This window comes from Salvelinus namaycush, unplaced genomic scaffold (genome assembly GCF_016432855.1).
Source record: "Salvelinus namaycush isolate Seneca unplaced genomic scaffold, SaNama_1.0 Scaffold80, whole genome shotgun sequence".
NCBI classification, from domain to species: domain Eukaryota; kingdom Metazoa; phylum Chordata; class Actinopteri; order Salmoniformes; family Salmonidae; genus Salvelinus; species Salvelinus namaycush.
Window position 1 is genome coordinate 171980 of NW_024061531.1, and position 24055 is coordinate 196034.

At 43.8% G+C, this 24055-nt stretch overlaps 1 protein-coding gene across 1 annotated transcript; it reads right to left on the reverse strand.

Annotated features, from left to right (window-relative positions):
- Nucleotides 1–11344: 11344 nt before the first annotated feature.
- Nucleotides 11345–21206, reverse strand: LOC120042910 (interleukin-12 subunit beta-like). Its single transcript, XM_038987676.1, has 7 exons — nucleotides 21185–21206; nucleotides 18790–19110; nucleotides 18576–18678; nucleotides 12945–13192; nucleotides 12188–12357; nucleotides 11828–11937; nucleotides 11345–11411 (listed from the first exon to the last, which is right to left on the reverse strand). Exons 1-7 carry the CDS (start codon nucleotides 21204–21206, stop codon nucleotides 11345–11347), a joined length of 1041 nt encoding a protein of 346 aa, XP_038843604.1.
- Nucleotides 21207–24055: the final 2849 nt, after the last annotated feature.

Consider the following 24055-nt stretch of genomic DNA (forward strand, 5'->3'; position numbering starts at 1 on the left):
TGCTCAATATTGTATACCTGTCAGCAATAGGTATGGCTGAAATAGCCAAATACACTAATTTGAAGAGGTGTCCACATACTGCTGTATATATAGTGTATTTTAATCTTAAGGTTTAGGTTTAGGATTAGGTTTAGTGTTAGGATTAGGGGTTTGGGAAAATAAGATTTTTTTATGGTGAAAAAATTGTACACTAAAAAACACAGCTTGTGTGTGTGTGTGTGTGTGTGTGTGTGTGTGTGTGTGTGTGTGTGTGTGTGTGTGTGTGTGTGTGTGTGTGTGTGTGTGTGTGTGTGTGTGTGTGTGTGTGTGTGTGTGTGTGGACCATCTGACTCTCGGAATTTCCATCAGTCCCAGGTAGGTACATGGTTTCGTTCATATTGTCATTCCAGAAAATGTTTCTTGTTTGTTTTGAGCCTATTAGTAGTTGTATAGTGAGTCTGCCAGAAAGAGCTTACATCACTGTGGCCTCTTCTGCTTTCATCTGAAGGAGCTGAACCAACGATACAATCCAGGTTAACCACACACTGCTGCCTTAGTGTGCATCCCTAATGGCATCATATTCCCTTTAGAGTACACTACTTTTGACCAGGACCCATATGGCTTTGATTAAAAGTAGTGCACTATATAGGGAATAGGGTGCCATTTAGGATGTACATTTACAAACTGTACATACAGTAGCAAAGTTGGACAGCATGCTACTTTGGGATGCACACCTTGTCTATGGGCCTGGCTGGCTGGGGTTTCCATTCATGTGACATGGAACTCCAGGCTGAAATTCACAATATAGATTCCCAAGTCAATTCTACCAATTTATGTCAGACGATCACATGTTTGAAAATAGTAATATAGAAAATGATGGGGTTTCCAATGCATGTGTGTTAATGTGTGTATGTGTATGTGTGTATGATAGATAGAGAGAGAGAGAGAGAGAGAGAGAGAGAGAAAGACACCATGCATCTCTCTATCCTCTGTCTACACTAAACATATGGGATTCTTATTTCAGTGTTGTAGTACAAAACTAACTCGAGAGCGATACATTTGTTCTCGGTCTTGACTCTGTCTCGGATAGTGAGGACTGGTAATTTCTTCCTGAGACCAGCAGAGTAAAAAAAACTCATAATTTTCAGCTTCCATCCAGTCATAAAACCGCTTCTCCAGGCCAAATATATATAATATATATATGTTTAATACTTTATCTTTGACCATCATTCTATCTCCCGCCCAGAAACTCCATTCCCACTTGTCTACAATTCCACATCCCAACACTCAGCTTCCCTCAGCCCATCCCACCTCTCTCTGCTGGCCACCCTCTTTCGAATTCCTACGCAACATATATCATTCAACTGTGCTGTGATGTTTAACGTACAATTTCAATCTATCTAATCGAATAGAATCCACAGATTGCGAATTGAAGATAAATACTTTTAATAAGAGTATTAGTATATTAGTAATTGAATGACCCGGTCTCTCCAGATCTCCTACTATTAGGAGTTCTATTTCTAGGGTAAATTTTATATAATTTTTATGCATTTTCAGCCATTCCTGAACCTGAGACCAGAAACAGGCTACCTGAGGGCAATACCAAAATAAATGGTCTACTGATTCTGTATCCTCACAACAAATCTGCAGAGCTTCGATGATTTTATGCCCCAAATATTCAACATTTTGTTGGTGGCAAGAATTCTCTACAATAATTTTAGCTGAAAAGCACGAAGTCTTGAATCTTGCGTCGTTTTATATATCAACTCATACACCCTGTACCATGGAATCGGTACATCAAAAATCTCTTGGATTGAGCAGACCTTCCCGTACAATTCTGATAACTCCATGAGAGACATAACTCTACCATTCCAATTTACAATATCATTTAGGAACAAAATACCCTTTTCAAACATCTTTCCCATAAATACAGGGATTTTATCAACCAGCACATTTGAGTTCAGGCATAATATTTGTTGTAATATTTGTTCTATCTTTTCAGGGGGATGAAATTGAAATTGTAGCCAGCTTTGCAATGCTTGTTTGAAAAAGAGAGATACTTTGAAAAAAGAATAATTTTCATTTAATCGAAAATGAGACATAGCAATCTCCACAAAGGAAAAAAGGCAATTTTTAAACAATGTATGAGCTTTTCCTAGTAATCTACTTGAGAACCATTTAGGGTTCAAGTAAAATGTTTCTCTTCAATGCTTTTCAATGAGGAAAATTTGGATTTGGAGTTGGAATTTAGTTTACTTTCTGAATTGACTGGAATTCAAATGGAATTGACCTAACCCTGGTGTGTGTGTGTGTGTGTCAGTTGTTTTAGTCTGCCCTACTCATAATACTCATAAAAGTGTGTGTGTTTTGTGAGAGATGTGTTCTCAGTTGTGTTTGATTTAATCTCGTTCCCAGACACTTCCGCCCAAATGCGTGAAGAGTCTGGTGGGCAAACGAGTCAAACTAGGCCTTTGTTAGCCAATACAGAAAGACCGGGAGAATTCCACAGAGCATATGTATTCTTAATCGGCTATAATTTATCAACCAATCATCTCCCACAACACCTTCACCCTAAACCTCCCCGTACGCTAGCATACGACAAGCACAGAGCCACACCTTTGCTCAGTAGGTCCCATAGAATTCTATGTTCACTCCCACTATGGTCAATTTTGAGTGGTTGATTTCCAAGGCTTATATGTGCTGTGCGCAATAGCCTGGGGAAGAGGTTATGTTTGATTTGACCGTGTATTGACCATGTTGTGTGGTCTATCTGTGGTCAGAGGGAGCTGGGGTGCAGACGGTGGGAGTGGAGGTGTTTGGGGTGGAGAGGATGGTGGACTCAGTGGAGGACATCCCAGCCACTTGGCAGTGTTGGCACTGCTACTTTCTACCTGACGGGTAAGAGGACATCACTGCTACTTTCTACCTGACGGGTAAGAGGACATCACTGCTACTTTCTACCTGACGGGTAAGAGGACATCACTGCTACTTTCTACCTGACGGGTAAGAGGATATCACTGCTACTTTCTACCTGACGGGTAAGAGGATATCACTGCTACTTTCTACCTGACGGGTAAGAGGACATCACTGCTACTTTCTACCTGATGGGTAAGAGGACATCACTGCTACTTTCTACCTGACGGGTAAGAGGACATCACTGCTACTTTCTACCTGACGGGTAAGAGGACATCACTGCTACTTTCTACCTGACGGGTAAGAGGATATCACTGCTACTTTCTACCTGACGGGTAAGAGGACATCACTGCTACTTTCTACCTGACGGGTAAGAGGACATCACTGCTACTTTCTACCTGACGGGTAAGAGGACATCACTGCTACTTTCTACCTGACGGGTAAGAGGACATCACTGCTACTTTCTACCTGACGGGTAAGAGGACATCACTGCTACTTTCTACCTGACGGGTAAGAGGACATCACTTCTACAATCAATCAATCTACAGTCAATCACATTTGTATTTGGTCTTTTTTTATGGCAGCAGTTGTTACAAAGAGCTTTTACAGTAACCTGGCCTAAACCAGACAAAGGATTGAAGACCATGGGCCTGTCTTGGGGAGGGGGGCTGAAATAGTTGCCAAGGACCATCAGGCACGGCAAGGGCTTGTTGCTGCATTAGTACTGTACTTTCTATAGTCCCTGTCTCTAATGCTGATAAGATAAACCTGTCTGCAACACATGTCCTGTTGGATATGCAAAGACAATCAGCTAAATTAAATTCAAATGACAAAATAGTAGTGTGACCTTCCACACTGTGCATTGATAATATGTTGTGTCTCAATCCACAGCATTCGCCGATGTCGCCCTTCCGCATCTGTGGCGGAAGGTGGCCGAGCTACAGCAGTGTTTGTCAGACCATGAGACATCCTGAAAATAGGTCTTCTTACGAAAACATCTGTAGCGTCCGAATGGTTATGACCACTCTATGGAAAGAGGAACACGATGGTGTTCTCCGTTTCGCTGTACAACCCCCCATAAGTGTCACGGGACAAGTAACAACCATGTTAAACCCTATTATTTCACATAGAGTGAGTCCATGTAACGTATTATATGACTTGTTAATTAAGCACATTTCTACTCCTGAAGTTATTTAGGCTTGCCATAACAATGTATTTTTTTCAGCATTTCATATTTTGTAAAAAAAAAAAAAAGAAGAAAAAAAAAGCTAAGTTAGCACCAAAGCTATTTTAGTCAGGCTGATGTTAGCTAGATAAGTTAGCACCAAAGCTATTTTAGTCAGGCTGATGTTAGCTAGATAAGTTAGCACCAAAGCTATTTTAGTCAGGCTGATGTTAGCTAGATAAGTTAGCACCAAAGCTATTTTAGTCAGGCTGATGTTAGCTAGATAAGTTAGCACCAAAGCTATTTCAGTCAGGCTGACGTTAGCTAGTGTAACCGGTGCTGTACTGCACCGCTGTAACTCTGCGTTGTGTGTGGTTGATTGAGACTATAGACGTGGACTTTGGAGATCAGGTAGTTTTAATTAAGCAGAATTCACTCTCTGCATCCTGCATCTGCATCCAAAAGAAAATAAAACATTTGTAGAGCACATATGTTCTGCGAATCGTCGCCTCTTTCTACAACAGATGCACAATACAAGGGATTGGGATCATTCGAGGAGCTAGCCATCGTTCGCACATACAATAGTCTGCTAATACCTTAGCTAGCTATTAACCACATGTTGAATTCAGGATGTTGATATCATCCTAAAAAGTACAGTTACAAGTGCATCTTAACAATACCATCCACTTATGAGTAACCTCTAAATATACAACATTATTCATGAACAAAACACTGTGTGTATGACTTTGTGCTTGAAAGAATCAAACTACCTCTCATAGTGCATCAAAATGATTTGAGCACGAGCACGCAGGGCAAAACGTAAGTACATACCCCTACTCCCAGGATGCAGGCATGCATAATAACAAATCAACATGACATATTAATATATGAACCTGGTGAAATTTACACAGTAGTTTAACAACTGTTACACTAGCTAGCTAAGTTAGCACCAAAGCTATTTTAGCCAGGCTGATGTTAGCTGGCTAAGTTAACACCAAAGCTATTTTAGTCAGGCTGATGTTAGCTAGCTAAGTTAGCACCAAAGCTATTTTAGTCAGGCTGACGTTAGCTATCTAGCTAAGTTAGCACCAAAGCTATTGTAATTTTAGTAATTTTAGCCGAGATCCTCTCCAACACTCGCCTAATTGCCCCCAGTGCCCCCTCAAACGATGTGCCGTGCACCAATATGTCGTCTAGGTACACAACACACTCGTCTCTCGGAACCCCCGCCAGCACTCTGTCCATGAGCCTCTCAAAGGTGGCAGGAGCATTACAGAGCCCGAAGCACAGCACCTTGAACTGCCAATGGCCCCTATCTGTGGAGAAGGCCGTTTTTTCACGTGCCCCTGGCGAGAGGGGCACCTGCCAGTAGCCACTGCGCAGATCAAGGGAGGAGAACCACGAGGACCCTCTCACGTGGTCTAGCGACTCATCAATCCTCGGTAGGGGATAAGAGTCTTTAGTGGTGACAGAATTTAGGCCCCTGTAGTCAACACAAAACCTAAGTTTACCCCCTTTCTTAGGCACCATGACGACCGGCGCGGACCATGGGCTATCTGATGGCTCAATGAAATCAGCCCGCAACATGTCAACAATAGCTGTGTCTGCTGCTTCCCTCCTGGCAAGGGGAATACGACGGGGCCGAATTTTAATGGGTCGGGCGTCCCCAGTGTCTATTTCGTGCTGAACTAGGTGCGTTTGTCCTACCTCATCTTCCCCCCAAGCGAAGCTATCTTTAAAGTCCAACAGCAGCTGCTTTAACTGTCTCTGTTGTCCCTCATCCAGACCCTGACAGTTCTTCAGCCACACAGCCTCGACGGCGTCGATAGCTTCCTCCTTCCCCCCGTCGGGCTGATGGGGTGAAGGAGCCAGTGTGTTTTGGGCTACTGGGCTGCCTGTGCTTGCACCATGATGGGGAGTGAAGGCCGTCGCCGCCGGAGACAGCTGCTGGGATGGCACAACGACCAAGGGAGCAGCCGGGATGACCGGTGGAGTTTCTGCAAGCTTGGAGGAAGACGGAGGGACAGCCCTGCCCCCTGCTGGCCCTCCCGAAGGCGACATTCCCACTGTGGGCCCCCCCGACAGCCTCAAAGTGCCCGACGCTAAGTCCAACTGAGCCCCACAGTTTTTCAAAAAGTCCATTCCCAGTATACAGGGGTCCTGCACCGCTGCTACCCACACCGGACACCCCATAGTTCTCCCCCCCACAGTCACAGATAGCTGACACTTCCCTAACATGGGGGCTAGCCCCCCCGTGACAGTCCGTAGCTGGACAAGGGTCGGCTCCACCCGCACCCCAACAGGTAGTATGTCTGGTCTCACCAGGGTTACTGTAGAGCCCGTGTCGACCAGGGCCAAACATTCCACCCCCTCTACCTTGACGATGACATTGCAGAAGTCCCCAACGGTGGTACGTCCCACCACAACTACCGGACTAGGAAACACGGCGGCAGCTACACCCTGGGGGAGCAGGTCCCCACCCTCTTGTCTGCGCTGCTGGGTACCTCCTTTGCTTACAGTGGGTTCGGGGGCGGGGGGGTGGGCCCGCGCTGCCCCCTGCGCGAGAACCCGTTGTCGTTTCCCTGGTGACGGGGGAATCTGCCACACTCCCGCTGAATGTGGCCAGGTTGGCCACAACCCCAGCAGACAATAGGAGTTGAGCTGACACTGCGACGTTGCCTGGAGCCCCTCTCCATGCCAAGCGAAGCAGTCTTGACTAGCCCGCCCAACTCGTCAACCCACTCTGGTTTTGTGACCCCTGGCACCCCAGCCACCGCTGCTCTCACCTCTGGTTGACTGGCGACTTCCACTCTCACTCCCTCACCCCAGATCAGCTCCCTCTTCCTGGCTATCTCCACTGCAGCCCGCAGAGATGGTGGGTCCGCCATCTGAACATGCTTACCCAGTTCGGTGGAAGAGAGCGCTCTAATAAAACTGTCCCGTGCCAGCTCGTCTTGCACCCCAATCGGCATAGTTGCATAAGCCCGCCTGGTCAGGCTCAGAATACCACTTGCCAACGCCTTTAATGATTCCCCCTGAAGTCTCTTTTTGTTACACAGTTCAATCCGCAGCATGTTGGGCTGCGCGTCGCTGCCGAAACGGCCCCCCAATGCCTCCACTAGCGCACCGTAGTCGCCCCTCTCGTCCGGGGCTAGCGTTAGCAGGCATTCCGACGCCTCCTCTGCCAGGCTCAGGGCAAGCTGTAACGCTTTCGTCTCGTCAGACCACCTCCCGGCTCTAGCCAACAACTCGAATTGAGTGAAAAAAACTTCCCATTTACCTTGTCCATTGAACTTTGGTAGTTTAGCCGCTACCGTGGCTAATGGCAATAGGTCGCTGCCATCTCTGTTTACATAAGCAGGCCCAGCCATTTCCGCACCCGGTGACGTCGATATCCCCGTCGCCGTGACGTCTGCTCTCGAGCGGTGTGAAGGAAAACCCGCCAGTTCTGCCATCTTGCTGACTGACAATTTAACTCCCGCCAGGTGGCTCTCCAGCTTTCCTACGGCAGTCGCCGCCTGACCCTCCCGACCGGGTACCCCCGAGCCCACAACGGACACTTTGTCCGACTCTTCCTTAATTTTCCGCCTCGCCCCAAGCATCATGACCGTAGATGCGAGTCACGCTAAAGCCAACCCGGCCTATACTGAACAGCTAACTCGCCTAGTCTCTATCCCGTAGTTCGAAAGCACTTCTGACACCAATGTAATGACCCGGCTGGGTCATAAAGGGAAAAGAGACGGACTCTAGGTGTGCAGGTCAGAACACAGGTTTATTCCTAAACTGGGCTATTGTTCCGGCCACAGCCCACGCCGTTAAATGCCGAACATACACAATGTTACCCTGTCGAGTTAAGGGTCACTCTCATATGAACAGATCAAGGCCCCGAACAGAAAAGAAAGAAAGATGATACAGTAATCCCTATTTATGCATTTCCAAATCCCGCGGGATTACCCATCATACCCCCCCAACCTTTCCATCTGTCCTGACATATTTAACCCCTGCTAGTAGCCATGAGAACCATAACACACCCACAAACACAGAACACAATACCGGGTCGTTACACTATTTTAGCCAGGCTGATGTTAGCTAGCTAAGTTAGCACCAAAGCTATTTTAGCCAGGCTGATGTTAGCTAGCTAGGTTAGCACCAAAGCAATTTTAGTCAGGCTGATGTTAGCTAGCTAGCTAAGTTAGCACCAAAGCTATTTTAGCCAGGCTGATGTTAGCTTGCTAAGTTAGCACCAAAGCTATTTCATCCAGGCTGATGCTAGGTAGCTAAGTTAGCACCAAAGCTATTTTAGCCAGGCTGATGTTAGCTTGCTAAGTTAGCACCAAAGCTATTTCATCCAGGCTGATGCTAGGTAGCTAAGTTAGCGACAAAGCTATTTTAGCCAGGCTGATATTAGCTAGCTAAGTTAGCACCAATGCTAGCGCAGTGTCTTGATCTTCCCCTTTTCAATTGCAATTTCAGATAAGCAGCTAGTTCACGCTAGTAAAAACGTAGCTAGTGCCCTTAATGGCTAGTGCCCAAAGAGGAGAAAAGTGCAGCACATCATTTTTTGGGGGGCAGTGCAGAAGACTGTAAGTAAAGGAATGAATGGCTACAAAGGTAACTAGCTACACTGTACAATTTTTATAACTAGGATAGTCAGTTAAGAACAAATTCTTATTTTACAATGACAGCCTACCAGGGAACAGTGGGTTAACTGCCTTTTTCAGGGGATTTCTACCTTGTCAGCTCAGGGATTTGGTCCAGCAACCTTTCAGTTACTGGCCCAACGCTCTAACCACTAGGCTACCTCCTGCCCTATGTACTCAACTAGCTAGCTATACCTATTTCCAGACAGTAAATAAATAATTAGCTAACAAAAGCAGAATCAAATTAATTTTAATAAGCTTATCCCATCATTGTTAAGGCCAGCCATTTTTGTTATATGATAAAGCTATTTGGTCAATTGAGAGAGTGTGAGAGAGAGCACCACCCATGTTGAGGCAGGGAGAGGACCAACAGGTCATTTTATTTTTATTTTTTATTTTACCTTTATTTAACTAGGCAAGTCAGTTAAGAACAAATTCTTATTTTCAATGACGGCCTAGGAACAGTGCCTTGTTCAGGGGCAGAACGACAGATTTGTACCTTTTCTGCTCAGGGATTCAGGGATAGCCCTACGCTCTAACCACTAGGCTACCCTGCTGCCGTCATCACCCAGCTAGCAATGAAGAATCGGCCCAGAAGCAGTCCTCTTCCGGGGGGCCCGGAACTAAATGAATGAATCTGGTGTCGGATTTGGCCTAATAAAAATGAATGACTCCCAGAATTGGCCAAAGTACATCTGGCCATTTCCGTCTACCGGAATTCAGCCGACTTTGCTGCATCTTACCAGAATTCCCCCAGAAGCGGCCTAATGCAAATTTAAATAAATGTATACAAAAAAAAATTGATGTTCTGTTATTTGTTGTACAGCTAGGTGTTTCCACTATTAACAACAGTCTTTACAAATGGCACAATGCTTGTATATCACACAGGACAGGATACACAACTCTCTAGGCACTATGTAAGAATGACATTTGCAACTGTGCATTCAATACATACTCAACTAGTACATCTATGGAAACAAAAAGAACTCAAAACCATACCAATTCCAAACTGCTTTCTAGTTGTGTGGGAGTCAGAGCACCTCATGCACAGTGTTGCAAAGTAACTCCCATCCCACCCAGCAACCCCAAAACCTCATGTTGGATAAATCGAGTGAAAAGCAACAGTCACTGCGTTCTAGAACTCTCAGCTGTCACACCATTGGTCTAAGTCATCCCACCCGTTTCCAGGACAGCCTGTTGTAGTTTGTCAGAGTCAAAGGAAGTGTATTAACGTAGGTATTTATGTTGTATTTAACAATGAGATCAGTCATAGATTACTTCCTTTCTAACTATGCTTGATTTCATGTTGTTATTTTTTCACATCCTGAACTTCATGAATGACTGTGAGCACAGAGTAGTGGAAAGAACTCACACAGACTTCCTGTAAGACCAGCTTGGTACGTTTATTTAGATTCAGAGTATTAAAGTCACAAACACATCAGTTCAATTTATGTTAGTGCATGTCATGTCACACTCGTTCAGATAAAAAGCAACAACAATAAATTAATAATAATGATAACATAAATATCAATAAATAAATGTCATAACGTGTTAAATAATGTAAAAGTAAAGATTGTGTGAGTTAATGAGTTCAGAAATACAATCTCTGGTCTTGGCAACAAAGTCACCTTTGTCATAGTTGATGTTTTAGAGTGTGAATGAAGTCACCTTTGTCATAGTTCATGTTTTAGAGTGTGAATGAAGTCATCTTTGTCATAGTTCATGTTTTAGAGTGTGAATGAAGTCACCTTTGTCATAGTTCATGTTTTAGAGTGTGAATGAAGTCGTCTTTGTCATAGTTCATGTTTTAGAGAGTGAATGAAGTCACCTTTGTCATAGTTGATGTTTTAGAGTGTGAATGAAGTTGTCTTTGTCATAGTTCATGTTTTAGAGTGTGAATGAAGTCACCTTTGTCATAGTTCATGTTTTAGAGAATGAATGAAGTCACCTTTGTCATAGTTCATGTTTTAGAGTGTGAATGAAGTCATCTTTGTCATAGTTCATGTTTTAGAGTGTGAATGAAGTCACCTTTGTCATAGTTCATGTTTTAGAGTGTGAATGAAGTCACCTTTGTCATAGTTCATGTTTTAGAGTGTGAATGAAGTCACCTTTGTCATAGTTGATGTTTTAGAGTGTGAATGAAGTCACCTTTGTCATAGTTCATGTTTTAGAGTGTGAATGAAGTCACCTTTGTCATAGTTCATGTTTTAGAGAATGAATGAAGTCACCTTTGTCATAGTTCATGTTTTAGAGTGTGAATGAAGTCACCTTTGTCATAGTTGATGTTTTAGAGTGTGAATGAAGTCACCTTTGTCATAGTTCATGTTTTAGAGAATGAATGAAGTCACCTTTGTCATAGTTCATGTTTTAGAGAATGAATGAAGTCACCTTTGTCATAGTTCATGTTTTAGAGTGTGAATGAAGTCACCTTTGTCATAGTTCATGTTTTAGAGTGTGAATGAAGTCACCTTTGTCATAGTTCATGTTTTAGAGAGTGAATGAAGTCACCGTTGTCATAGTTCATGTTTTAGAGTGTGAATGAAGTCACCTTTATCATAGTTGATGTTTTAGAGAATGAATGCCGACAAACTCTACAGAGTGAACAAATAGGATAATATTTGATGGCCATCAGTCGGGTAAAGATCTACTATTGAGACACAAACTTCTTCTTCTTCTTCTCCTGCCTCCCCCTCTTGTTTCCCACCTTGTTGTGTCTGAAAGAACACATCGTATTGAAAAACGTGTTGTTCTGCAATGTCTTCTCAGAAATTAAAGTCATGAACTGATAAACAATTGCATATTTTCAATTCTTCAAATGGAATTTTGATCCACTTCCTGAAACTACTGAATGAAAAACCCAATTGAGCCTGACCCTGGTAGATGTAGCATGATAAAACAGTAGACTGGAGCAGGGGTTTTAAACCCTCTCTTTTGGGACCCCCAGCCGTTTCACAATTTATTTCTAGGACTGAACTAGCTCACCTGATTCAGTAGTAGTCAAGGACTTGATAGTTAGTTGACAGATTGAATCAGGTGTGTTAGCTCTCAATAGTTCAACTACATGGAACGACTGGGGGTCCTCGAGGAGAGGTTCTGCTGAATACAGTAGACTAGAGAATGTGGTACTGACCTGTACTCTGTCCAGTCACTCCAGGGGGAGTCACATAGTGCATCCTGGGCCCTGACGCACACCATCACCTTGGCCTTTACTGACCACTGGCTGCTCTTTGTGGTGTGGACCTGAGGGAACACAGTGGTTAAAATCATTAAGCACCAAATGGAAGAAAATAATAATAAGAAACACTCCTTTTCACTTTTCGTTGCAAAACGTTTTGCTACAGTGTGCCCTAATGAATATAACCAGGGACCAGAGGGACCACGTCTATCAGTTCAGTATGCGACTGTTAGTACACGGTCTGGATCTCTTGGTGTAATGGCTCTCATCAAGCTTTAGAGACAAGGCCTAGTAGGATGTACAGTATGTCCTAACCTTTGTGACGGGCGAATCAAACGTGCACCCGTTCTTGCGCTCTCTGCCTTTGATCTCTTTGACCTGGAAGGAAAGGGGGAAGTAGGAGATGGGGCTGTTCCAGGAGACAGGATACCTCCACTCTATAGTACTGCTGTTCACCTTCTTAATGGATACCTTGTCTGGCTTCACTGGAGGGAGGGAGAGGGAGAGGGAGAGGGAGAGGGAGAGGGAGAGGGAGAGGGAGAGGGAGAGGGAGAGGGAGAATTACCATAACTTCTACCAGCACTCTGCACTATAAAACTACATTTCAGAAGCACTTAAACCAACAATATCTCAGCATATGATCTTTTGATAGGCCTACATATATGCGCCAGATATTTGTATATAGAGGTAGGATTCCTATCTGTGGTGACAACGACGCCATTATTAGTGTGTCTCTGCACTACTGCGCTACAAACTCCTTCAATTTCAGACCACTTTGTTTCTGCATTCTAATTGTTTGTTGTGGGATAGACAGCTTTGCCAGCTCTCCAAGGCATTTTTTTTCAGAGACCAGTTACATTGTGAAGTTTGTAAATATAATGTTTTGTATTAGTTTGTAAATATAACGAAGTGCACATCTGGACCATTATCATCAACTTTAAGTAGCCTAAAATCACAACTTGTGCAACTGATCCTGCCAGCCTCTTGCAACATGTCTGCCCTTATGACTGCAACAAGGACCCTCTCTAACGCTCACCTATGTCTGATAAGTACAAGTGTTGTGTGTCCTCACCAATTTCTGATAAGTAGAAGCGTTGGGAGTATTCCTCCAGCAGGTAGTTAGTCCTCATGTAGATGGTCAGGGTGATCCGGTCAGTCTCCTCAGCATAGGGACAATACTGTCTGTCCACACAGGACACCCCCAGTCCGCTACTGTTCACAGAGCACATGATGTCACTCTGGCCAGACGAAGAGGAACATGTCCACTGCTGTCCACTGACGTCCACAGAACAGCTGATGTTCTCCGCATCAGACAGGCCACTATAGAATAGCCAAGAAATGGATGACTAAATTAGACTAACACAGGCCACTGCTGTAGTCCATTCACTAACATTTAACTTGAAGTCAAGTCAAGATATTATGCAAATGTTATAGCCTATACAACCTTCATGACGTTGGCTTGTTGGAGGAGGTTTATGACCCCCGTAAATACCTTTCCCCTTTTCTCTCTCTCTACTTTTTAGAGTTGACTCTTGTAAAGCCTTTGTAACATAGAGAGTCTGGTAACATCAAAAGGTGGGAAACAGAACCATATTTCGGTTATCCAACCATTTGAAAATATGCGTTGGTACTTAATGAATATGATCTCAGATCAGTTGATGTCTGAGACATTACTACTAATGACAGAATGACATAAACTGTATCTTGGAAAGTCGACACATTCTAGTTATCAGATTCAAATGTAATTGTTGTGCAATTTAAATGTTTAAATATGAAGCTATTTTTGAAAAGATTAAATGTAATTTTAGCTTCTTAAAATGAGAGAACGGTTTGTCATAGAGAAACTCTGCTCACTCAGAAGCCCCGCCCAAGTGAACAGACATTGTAAACTATGAAACACGCCCTTCTTTCACCAATATATAAACCGTTGACGAAAATACAACTTTCTGTTCCAAGGACGAGAGGACGGCGGTCCCCACGTTAAAAGGACAAGATCACCAACAGAACTAAGCCAACCTCAGCGTGAGCTCTGGTTGAACGACAAGAACCTAACGAAATTAGCATAGAATTTCAACGTGAAGATGATGATCAACATGCCGAAAGGATGAATTTCGACTATACCAGCCAGAATATAGCATGAGCTTAAAGTATGGCAACATGGTATGAACTTTGAACTCTTATTCACTAAAGAATTGATACCTCCTAGCCGTTGCGTTAGCCACCGCAGCTGTAAATGTGGGCTAGGAAAGGACGGACAGAGTATCCATTCTACCACGCTCCAGTTCACCACTAGACATTCTTCAGAGGACAAGAGATCCATGCTGGACAACCCGGCCGTCTATCTACGACCAATCTACCGAAGCGCAGCTCAGAGTAAATATTTATTGCATTTTCCTTTTCAAATGGGCGGTTATTTAGAATGCATAAGATACTGTATTTACAATAGCATAGCTGCCTACGGCCCGATAGAGACACTAAATCTTTTTGTTGCTCAGTCTTCCCGCTCTTTCATTCAAAACCCAACCCCCTTTCTTTGTGTAACCAGCCGTCATATCTGTTCCGTCCGCTAGGGACGTTTTCCTTTAAGACATAATTTGTAATCAATGTATGATCCATTCTGTGTAGATGTAATTCTGTGTGATTATTTAGGTATTTAGTAAATAAATAACTAAACCAAATTTTGTATTGCTGATTCAACTTGTTAGCCAGGGTTCGTGAAGATAACCAAGAATTTACATCTTTCAGATGAGACTGAATAAAGGGTCAGGGTTGATCAGGGAGGCCACCGCTCCTCTGGGCATGGTGACGCAGGGGGGTCACAAGGAGAGAATTAGTCTCTTCCTTATTGACTCTCCTGCGTTTCCCGTAGTGCAAGGCCTACCCTGGTTAGCGTGTCATGACCCACTGTTTCTTGGCCACAGAGGGCTCTCACGGGTTGGTCGCAGGAGTGCTCGGGGAGGTGTTTAGGGGTTTCCGTTGGTGCTACTACGGTGGAAAGTCCAGACCAGGTCTCCACTGTGCTCATTCCCCCTGAATATGCCTATTTGGCTCACGCCTTCTCCAAAAAGACGGCGACTCAATTACCACCCCATCAACGGGGCGATTGTGCGATAAATCTCCTGGTAGACGCTGCACTTCCCAGGAGTCACGTGTATCCCCTCTCACAGGCGGACACGGAGGCTATGGAAACATATGTCTCCAAATCCCTGCGTCAGGGGTACATTCGGTTCTCCACTTCACCCGCCTCCTCGAGTTTCTTTATGTGAAGAAGGAGGGAGGTCTGCGCCCGTGTATTGGCTATCGGGGTCTAAACCAGATCACGGTGAAGTATAGTTACCTGCTACCGCTCATCGCCACAGCGATAGAGTCAATGCACGGGGCGCGCTTCTTCACCAAACTAGATCTCAGGAGCGCTTACAACCTGGTGCGTATCCGGGAGGGAGACGAGGGGAAAACGGCTTTCAGTACCACCTCAGGGCACTATGAGTACCACGTCATGCCGTACGGGTTGATGAATGCACCATCAGTCTTCCAAGCCTTTGTAGATGAGATTGTCAAGGAACTGCACGGGCAGGGTGTAGTGGTGTATATTGGTGACATTCTGATATACTCCGCTACACGCGCCGAGCATGTGTCCCTGGTGCGCAGGGTGCTTGGTCGCCTGTTGGAGCATGACCTATATGTCAAGGCTGAGAAATGCCTGTTCTTCCAGCAGTCCGTCTCTTTCCTAGGGTTTCGCATTTCCACCTCAAGGGTGGAGATGGAGAGTGACCACATTTCAGCCGTGCATAATTGGCCGACTCCCACCACGGTAAAGGAGGTGCAGCGGTTCTTAGGGTTTGCCAACTACTACCGGAGGTTTATCCGGGGTTTTGGTCAGGTATCGGCTCCCATTACCTCACTGTTGAAGGGGAGCCCGGTACGTTTGCAGTAGTCAGCTGAGGCGGACAGGGCTTTTAGTCACCTGAGGGCTTTGTTTACCTCGGCTCCCGTGCTGGCCCATCCGGATCCCTCATTGGCGTTCATAGTGGAGGTGGACGCGTCCGAGGCTGGGATAGGAGCCGTGCTCTCTCAGCGCTTGGGTACGCCACCGAAGCTCCGCCCTTGTGCCTTCTTCTTGAAGAAGCTCAGCCCGGAGGAGCGAAACTTTGACGTGGGGGACCGGCAGCTGTTGGCTGTCGTAAAGGCCTTGAAGGCGTGGAGACATTGGCTTGAGGGGGCTAAACACCCCTTTCTAATCTGAACTGACCACCGCAATCTGGAGTACATCCGGGCGGCGAGGATACTTAACCCTCGCCAGGCAAGGTGGGTCATGTTTTTCACCCGTTTTGTATTCACCCTTTCCTACAGACCAGGCTCCTAGAACGTGAAGGCAGACGCATTGTCCTGGCTGTATGACACAGAGGAGCGGCCCATGGATCCCACTCCCATACTCCCTGCCTCCTGCCTGGTGGCGCCGGTAGTGTGGGAGCTGGATGCGGACATTGAGCAGGCGTTACGTGCAGAGCCCGCTCCCATCCAGTGTCCCGCTGGGCGTCTGTACGTCCCATCTGCTGTTCGTGACCAGTTGATCTATTGGGCCCACACGTCACCCTCCTCTGGTCATCCTGGGATCGGTCGGACAGTGCGCTGTTTGAGCGGGAGGTACTGGTGGCCTACCTTGGCTAAGGACGTGAGGGTTTATGTTTCCTCCTGCTCGGTGTGCTCCCAGTGTAAGGCTCCTAGGCACCTGCCCAGAGGGAAGCTACACCCCTTACCCGTTCCACAACGGCCTTGGTCGCACCTGTCGGTGGATTTTCTTACCGATCTTCCCCCCTCACAGGGTAACACCGCGATCCTGGTCGTTATGGATCGGTTCTCTAAGTCCTGTCTTCTCCTCCCTCTGCCCGGTCTCCCTACGGCCCTACAGACTGCGGAGGCCTTGTTTACGCACGTCTTCCGGCACTATGGGGTGCCTGATGATATAGTGTCTGATCGAGGTCCCCAGTTCACGTCTAGGGTCTGGAAGGCGTTCATGGAACGTCTGGGGATCTCGATCAGCCTTACTTCGTGGTTTCGCCCCGAGAGTAATGGGCAGGTGGAGAGAGTAAACCAGGATGTGGGCAGGTTTCTGCGGTTCTATTGCCAGGACCGGCCGGGGGAGTGGGCGGAGTTCGTGCCCTGAGCCGAGATGGCACAGAACTCGCTTCGCCACTCCTCCACTAACCTCTCTCCCTTCCAGTGCGTACTGGGGTACCAGCCGGTTCTGGCGCCTTGGCATCAGAGTCAGACCCCTCGTTCCATGTGTCTCTCCTCAGGCCGGTGGTGGCTGGTCCGCTTCAGGAGTCTGAGGTGCGGGAGGTTCCTCTGCCCCCTCTGGACATCGAAGGGGCCCCGGCGTACTCCGTTCGCTCCATACTGGATTCGAGGCGTCCGGCGAGGGGCCTTCAGTATCTCGTAGAGTGGGAGGGGTACGGTCCGGAGGAGAGGTCCTGGGTTCCGGTCGAGGACGTGTTGGACCCTTCAATGCTGCAGGAGTTCCACCGTCTTCGTCCGGATCGCCCTGCTCCTCACCCTCTGGGTCGTCCCCGAGGCCGGTGTCGGCGCACTGCTGGAGCCGCGCGTCAAGGAGGGGGTACTGTCACGACTTCCACCGAAGTCGGTCCCTCTCCTTCTTTGGGCGGCGTTCGGCGGTCGACGTCACCGGTCTTCTAGCCATCGTCGATCCACCTTTCATTTTCCATTTGTTTTGTCTTCCCACACACCTGGTTTCAATTCCATCATTACATGTTGTGTATTTAACCCTCTGTTCCCCCCCCATGTCCTTGTCTGGAATTGTTTATTGTAGTGCTTGTGCACGTTATGCTGGTGTGTAACCAGTTTTGTTTACCCATTGATTTATTTGTTCTGTTTACGGTAGTTTTGTTTATTTAACTGCACCGTTGTAAATCCGTTTTTGCTCTCCTGCGCCTGACTTCTCTGCTGCCAGTACACCCCCTACATGTACATTGATTGGTTGATTAATTTCATGCTACACAAAGATAAATAACATACAGTTTTCTAAACTAATCCAATCTGTTTGTAATTGGATTTATGGCACCTGTTACTGAGATGGTTGTTCCAGTTTAGAAGATTGAGGTAATCTCAGTATTCAATCTTCCCTACCCTAGCAGTCATTCTGAATGCAGGTCGCAGGTGATTAACAATTCCACTTGTTGGATATCCTAACTCTTTTTGGATTCCAATAAGAATTACACATCACTTTGCAAGCCAGCATAATCTGACTTGCAGACCTGATGTGGCCTGTAAACCAGGAGATTCCTAACACCACTGTGTTAGGCTATAACTAGGTCGTCAAAGAAAGATCTTATGATATATGTAATGTAGTAATACAATTTTAAAGGCTAATAAGGCTGGTGGAACCATTCATAGAGGGTTCTAGGAAAAAACCTCCAAAGATAAAAGGGTTCTCGATAGAACCCGTGATAGACGGTTCTAGGCAGAACCCTTCATAGAGGGATCTAGGTAGAACCATATACAGGGGATTATTTGAGGAACCCTACATATAGGGTTTTAGGTAGAACCCAATGCAAAGGGTTCTACCCAGTACCAAAAAGGTTCCACAAGGGGGGACAAACCGAAGAACCCTGTATGGTCCTACTTAGCACCTTTTTGTTCTAAGAGTGTAGTAGGAATACATTGAAAAGGTTGGTGGTGATAGTACCGTGCCACTCTGACAGACATAATGGTCCCAACACGTTCAGTGGTAAATTTCCAGGAGCAGTGGAATTCTCCTTGGTAGTTCCGTGTAGAACATTTCATATAGCCTTAGAATAGAAACAAACAAATGAACAATAGATATACAGAAGATGTTACAATTGGATAATCAATGAAAACTAATATTTGACTTGATTTCGGATGACAGACATCCTGTATACCTGCTCTGGTGGATCCTTCTAGAATGCGTTTCTGTTCATCCAGGTGTTTGACCAGCACCGTCGTTTTCTTCAGGAGGGTTCTATCCAGGCTGTGACATGTAAAGATCCCCCCTCCAGTTCTCTCTTCCAGGTTGACAAGGAAGCTATTCCCCTTCTTCTTCTCCTCTTCACCCATCATCCATATGATCTCCTCATCCTCCTCTCCATCTCTCCGCCACACCCAGTCATTGTCTCTCCTCCAACCCTCCTCCTCTCGGTTGAAGGAACCCAGGCAGGTTAGAGGATGCTGAACCAGCGAACCGTCTACGTTCACCACAACAACTGGTGACAACACACACTTTAATCAACAACAACATCTACAGTCAGGTCCAACATTATTGCCACCCTTGATAAAGATTATCAAAAAATACTATAATATAAATTATTAAAAAACGCAGCTATATTATATGCTCAAATTCTTTAGAAAATTATATTATTTTATACCAATACAATAATACAATATTTTGTTTAACAACTATGCTTTTCTTTCTCAAAAAGATTGGTCCAAATGATTGGCAACCTTGTTTTCAATACTTTTCAATATATCACATGCGAGGATAACGGCACAGGGATGCCAATAATTCTAAGCCCTATCTTTTAGAGATAAAAATATTACTTGTTAAACAAAATATCTTTCTCTGACTTATTTAATTGGTACAAAATATTATACGTTTTCCATTTGTTGAGCATACGATATACAATATCATTATTTCTATTATTTATTTTAAACATTAATTTCTCAACTTTTTCAAGGGTGCCAATAATTTGGGCTCCGACTGTAGCTCATCAACAGAAACATACCCTCAACATTATATAGCCTTATGATACTGACATAAACATATCCTAAACATTATATAGCCTTATGATACTGACATAAACATATCCTCATTATTATATAACCTTATGATACTGACATAAACATATCCTCATTATTATATAGCCTTATGATACTGACATAAACATATCCTCATTATTATATAACATTATGATACTGACATAAACATATCCTAAACATTATATAACCTTATGATACTGACATAAACATACCCTCAACTTTATACCATCTATACACCGGACTGGCAAAACCAACATATAACTAACTCATCTTTATACAGGGCCTTCAGAAAGTAACATATAACTAACTCATCTTTATACAGGGCCTTCAGAAAGTAACATATAACTAACTCATCTTTATACAGGGCCTTCAGAAAGTAACATATAACTAACTCATCTTTATACAGGGCCTTCAGAAAGTAACATATAACTAACTCATCTTTATACAGGGCCTTCAGAAAGTAACATATAACTAACTCATCTTTATACAGGGCCTTCAGAAAGTAACATATAACTAACTCATCTTTATACAGGGCCTTCAGAAAGTAACATATAACTAACTCATCTTTATACAGGGCCTTCAGAAAGTAACATATAACTAACTCATCTTTATACAGGGCCTTCAGAAAGTATTCACACTCCTGAACTTTTCCCACATTTTGTTGTGTTACAACCTGAATTTAAAATGGATTAAACTGATATATTGTGTCACTAGCCTACACACACAATACCCCATAATGTCAAAGTGCAATTTTGTTTTCGATCACATTTTACAAATTCATTCAAATTGAAAAGCTGAAATGTCTTGAGTCAATACGTTTTCAACCCCTTTGTTATGGCACGCCTAACTACGTTCAGGAGTAAAAATAACAGGTATAGAACAAAACCTGGTTTATTCTGCTTTCCAACAGACGCTGGGAGACAAATTCACCTTTCAGCAGGACAATACCTAGAACACAAGGCCAAAATACACTGGATTTGCTTCCCAAGATGACATACAGTTTTGACTTGAATCGTCTTGAAAATCTATAGCGAGACTTAAAAATGACCAACAACCAACTTGACAGAGCTTGAAGAACTGTTTTAAGAAAGATGTACAAATATTGTACAATCCAGGTGTATAAAGCTCTTAGAGACTTACCCAGAAAGACTCACAGCTCTTAGAGACTTACCCAGAAAGACTCACAGCTCTTAGAGACTTACCCAGAAAGACTCACAGCTGTAATCGCTGCCAAAGATGACTCTAACATGTATTGACTCAGGGATATGAATACTTATGCAAATTATATATTTCTGTACTTCATTTGCAATAAATGTACCAACATTTCTCCAAACATGTTATCACTTCGTCATTATGGGGTGTAGATGAGTGAGAGAAAAACATATATTTTATACATTTTGAATTCAGGCTGTAACACAAGAAAATGTGGAATAAGTCAAGGGGTATGAATACTTTCTGAAGGCACTGTACTATGCCAGACTGGAAACACATAAAAGTCTTAATAATTAACTGACAACATACCGACAAGTGTACAGGCTGCCATTACTGTTACAAACTGTACCGATCTAACAGATGACAGTAATGTACGTGTTCTGATAAGAGATGATGATTTCCTACCGTTGGGTAGAAGATTCCAGCTGCTCTGAGTGAACTTGGGTCTTTGGCTGTTGGCCTGGTGTAGTATTAAAATGCCTAGTAAAGTAGGCAGGATGCCGAGTAAAGTAAACCTCATCTACGAGGGAGGAAAGAGAGAGAGCCAGGGAAGAGAGAGAGATAATATTGTTTAGTCAAATAAATGTCAAATATAAAATGTAGGTTTCTATCCATGTTCATTACTTAATTAAAGTGTTCATAACAAATATAAAATTGGATGTACAAAATTAATAATTGATCTGCATAATACATTTATAGACCAACTAGTTAATTTAAAAGTAAATTGTTCATACCTTTAGACAACAATCAAACATCTTCTGACCACTGCTTGTCCTCTGAATAACACAGAAGTCCAAACAGTGGCTTTTAAATGTGTCAAATCCAATGACATTTAACATCCAATAGAATTCCCCCGTTGAGAAAAGTACAGAAGGGCAGAACGAGGAACTCAATCACTTTCTAACCTTCGTAAACAAGTCATGATAATAGAAGACTGTTCAGGCATGTTCTTTCTCTCTGCATACATATCCCTAAACTTTTTGCCTTGCATTCTTTCAAAGGTTTAATTAGTTGCCTACATAATTGCTTCATATCTGTAGGGCACTAGGGGTAACTAGCTCTCCTAAGAACAATATCTAATTGCTGACAAAAAAGCAACATTTGGAGAAGAAACATTTATGTGGATTGTATGTCATGCTTCGGCAAACAAAGTATAAAGGGATATAAATGGCTACAATTTTACACTTCTTTTGCTATTTCATGAAATGTTTTTAGAAAATGGGCATTTTTTGAAAGTACCGGGGTAACTGGCCCACTATGAGGAGATTTGATGTGAAGTCCCTCTTTTTACCTGCACATTAATTTTCTTTGTTCTGCCTTTTCCATACAATCCATTATGTACAATTTCACTAAATATTATTTGAATGCAAGATTTGAATTCCCAGCAGTCTTTAAAATGACATTCAGGAGCAAAATGTTTTCAATAGTTTTTAATTCATTTTATTTTCATTGGAATATAGTATTGGAATACAACTAATAACATTGGAATATAACATTTCATAACAACTTAACTAATTCACTGTAACATTGACGTGGCAACTCTTATGCTCTGCTAAAGCTACACCTAGTCAAATTGGAGCTCAACTCATGAGCCCACCTCCTGCACTGCTCACACCTAATCCAGTTCCCCCCTGTGACTGAAAACAGGGAGAGATGCCAATTGAAAAGCTCTTAAAAACGTAGCTAGTTATCCAGCAATATGACATAAAAAGCTGTGTCAAATAGCTTAAAGGCTATAAAGTAACTTTAACTGTAAAGCTATCAGCCACTTGTTTAAACATTTTACAACTGCAATTAAGTTATGTTATCTTTTTAATGTATTTTACCTCAGACAATATGGTAGTAAGGTTGCTGGCTACCTTGTAGCCTCAACCATCCCCTCTCAAAATCAATCTCTTCACTTTGATTACAATTATTATCCTTCTTATCCATAACTTTATAAATTTAAACATGGTATGTAATTGTGCAGTAAACACCAGTCATACCAAAATGGTTTCATATAAGCCTATTGCTTTTTTAATGTTATTATTTAGGAATACTCAGAGAATGTAATAATTGAGTTGATGTGACCCTGAAAGGACTGAGAGAATGAAATTATGTAACGAAGGTTCATTTTCTTTTTGACTTGTTTGTCTGTTGTCACAAACCGGCTCGTAGCCCGTTACAAAGAGGGAAACAACGTGGAGATAACGGAATAAGAGCAAAAAGTAAGAGCAAAGAGAAAGAATTTGGCAAACAGAGTGGGAGGGTCGTCACACTGTGATGATGCACCTTTGCAGTTATGTGAAAGGTAGAACAACAATACAACTAAGAGGTTGTTGTCTACTTTCCTCCTCACACATGAGGTAGTGTAGCTAATATTGGAATTCCCTGACAGTGTGCAGTACAGTTTCAGACCTATGAATTAGTCAAGTGAATCACTGTCTTTTCAGTGTAGTGACATAAATGGCAAAGATATTATGGCAAAGACTGGAAAGTTGTCATATACTGTCAAAATAGTATGTAATGATCATTCAATTAAAACGATACTAAATGAGTTTATCATTCATGTCAGAATTCTATCAATAGAATGTAGAATCTGTAATAGAACACCAAATTCCATGGTGAACCATTGTGATGTCAGTGTCAGGTAGAGCTGAGAGGGACAGCACTTCTGCAGTGGTCAGTCAGTGTCAGGTACAGCTGAGAGGGACAGCACTTCTGTAGTGGTCAGTCAGTGTCAGGTAGAGCTGAGAGGGACAGCACTTCTGTAGTGGTCAGTCAGTGTCAGGTAGAGCTGAGAGGGACAGCACTTCTGTAGTGGTCAGTCAGTGTCAGGTAGAGCTGAGAAGGACAGCACTTCTGTAGTGGTCAGTCAGTGTCAGGTAGAGCTGAGAGGGACAGCACTTCTGCAGTGGTCAGTCAGTGTCAGGTACAGCTGAGAGGGACAGCACTTCTGCAGTGGTCAGTCAGTGTCAGGTACAGCTGAGAGGGACAGCACTTCTGCAGTGGTCAGTCAGTGTCAGGTAGAGCTGAGAAGGACAGCACTTCTGCAGTGGTCAGTCAGTGTCAGGTAGAGCTGAGAGGGACAGCACTTCTGCAGTGGTCAGTCAGTGTCAGGTACAGCTGAGAGGGACAGCACTTCTGCAGTGGTCAGTCAGTGTCAGGTAGAGCTGAGAGGGACAGCACTTCTGTAGTGGT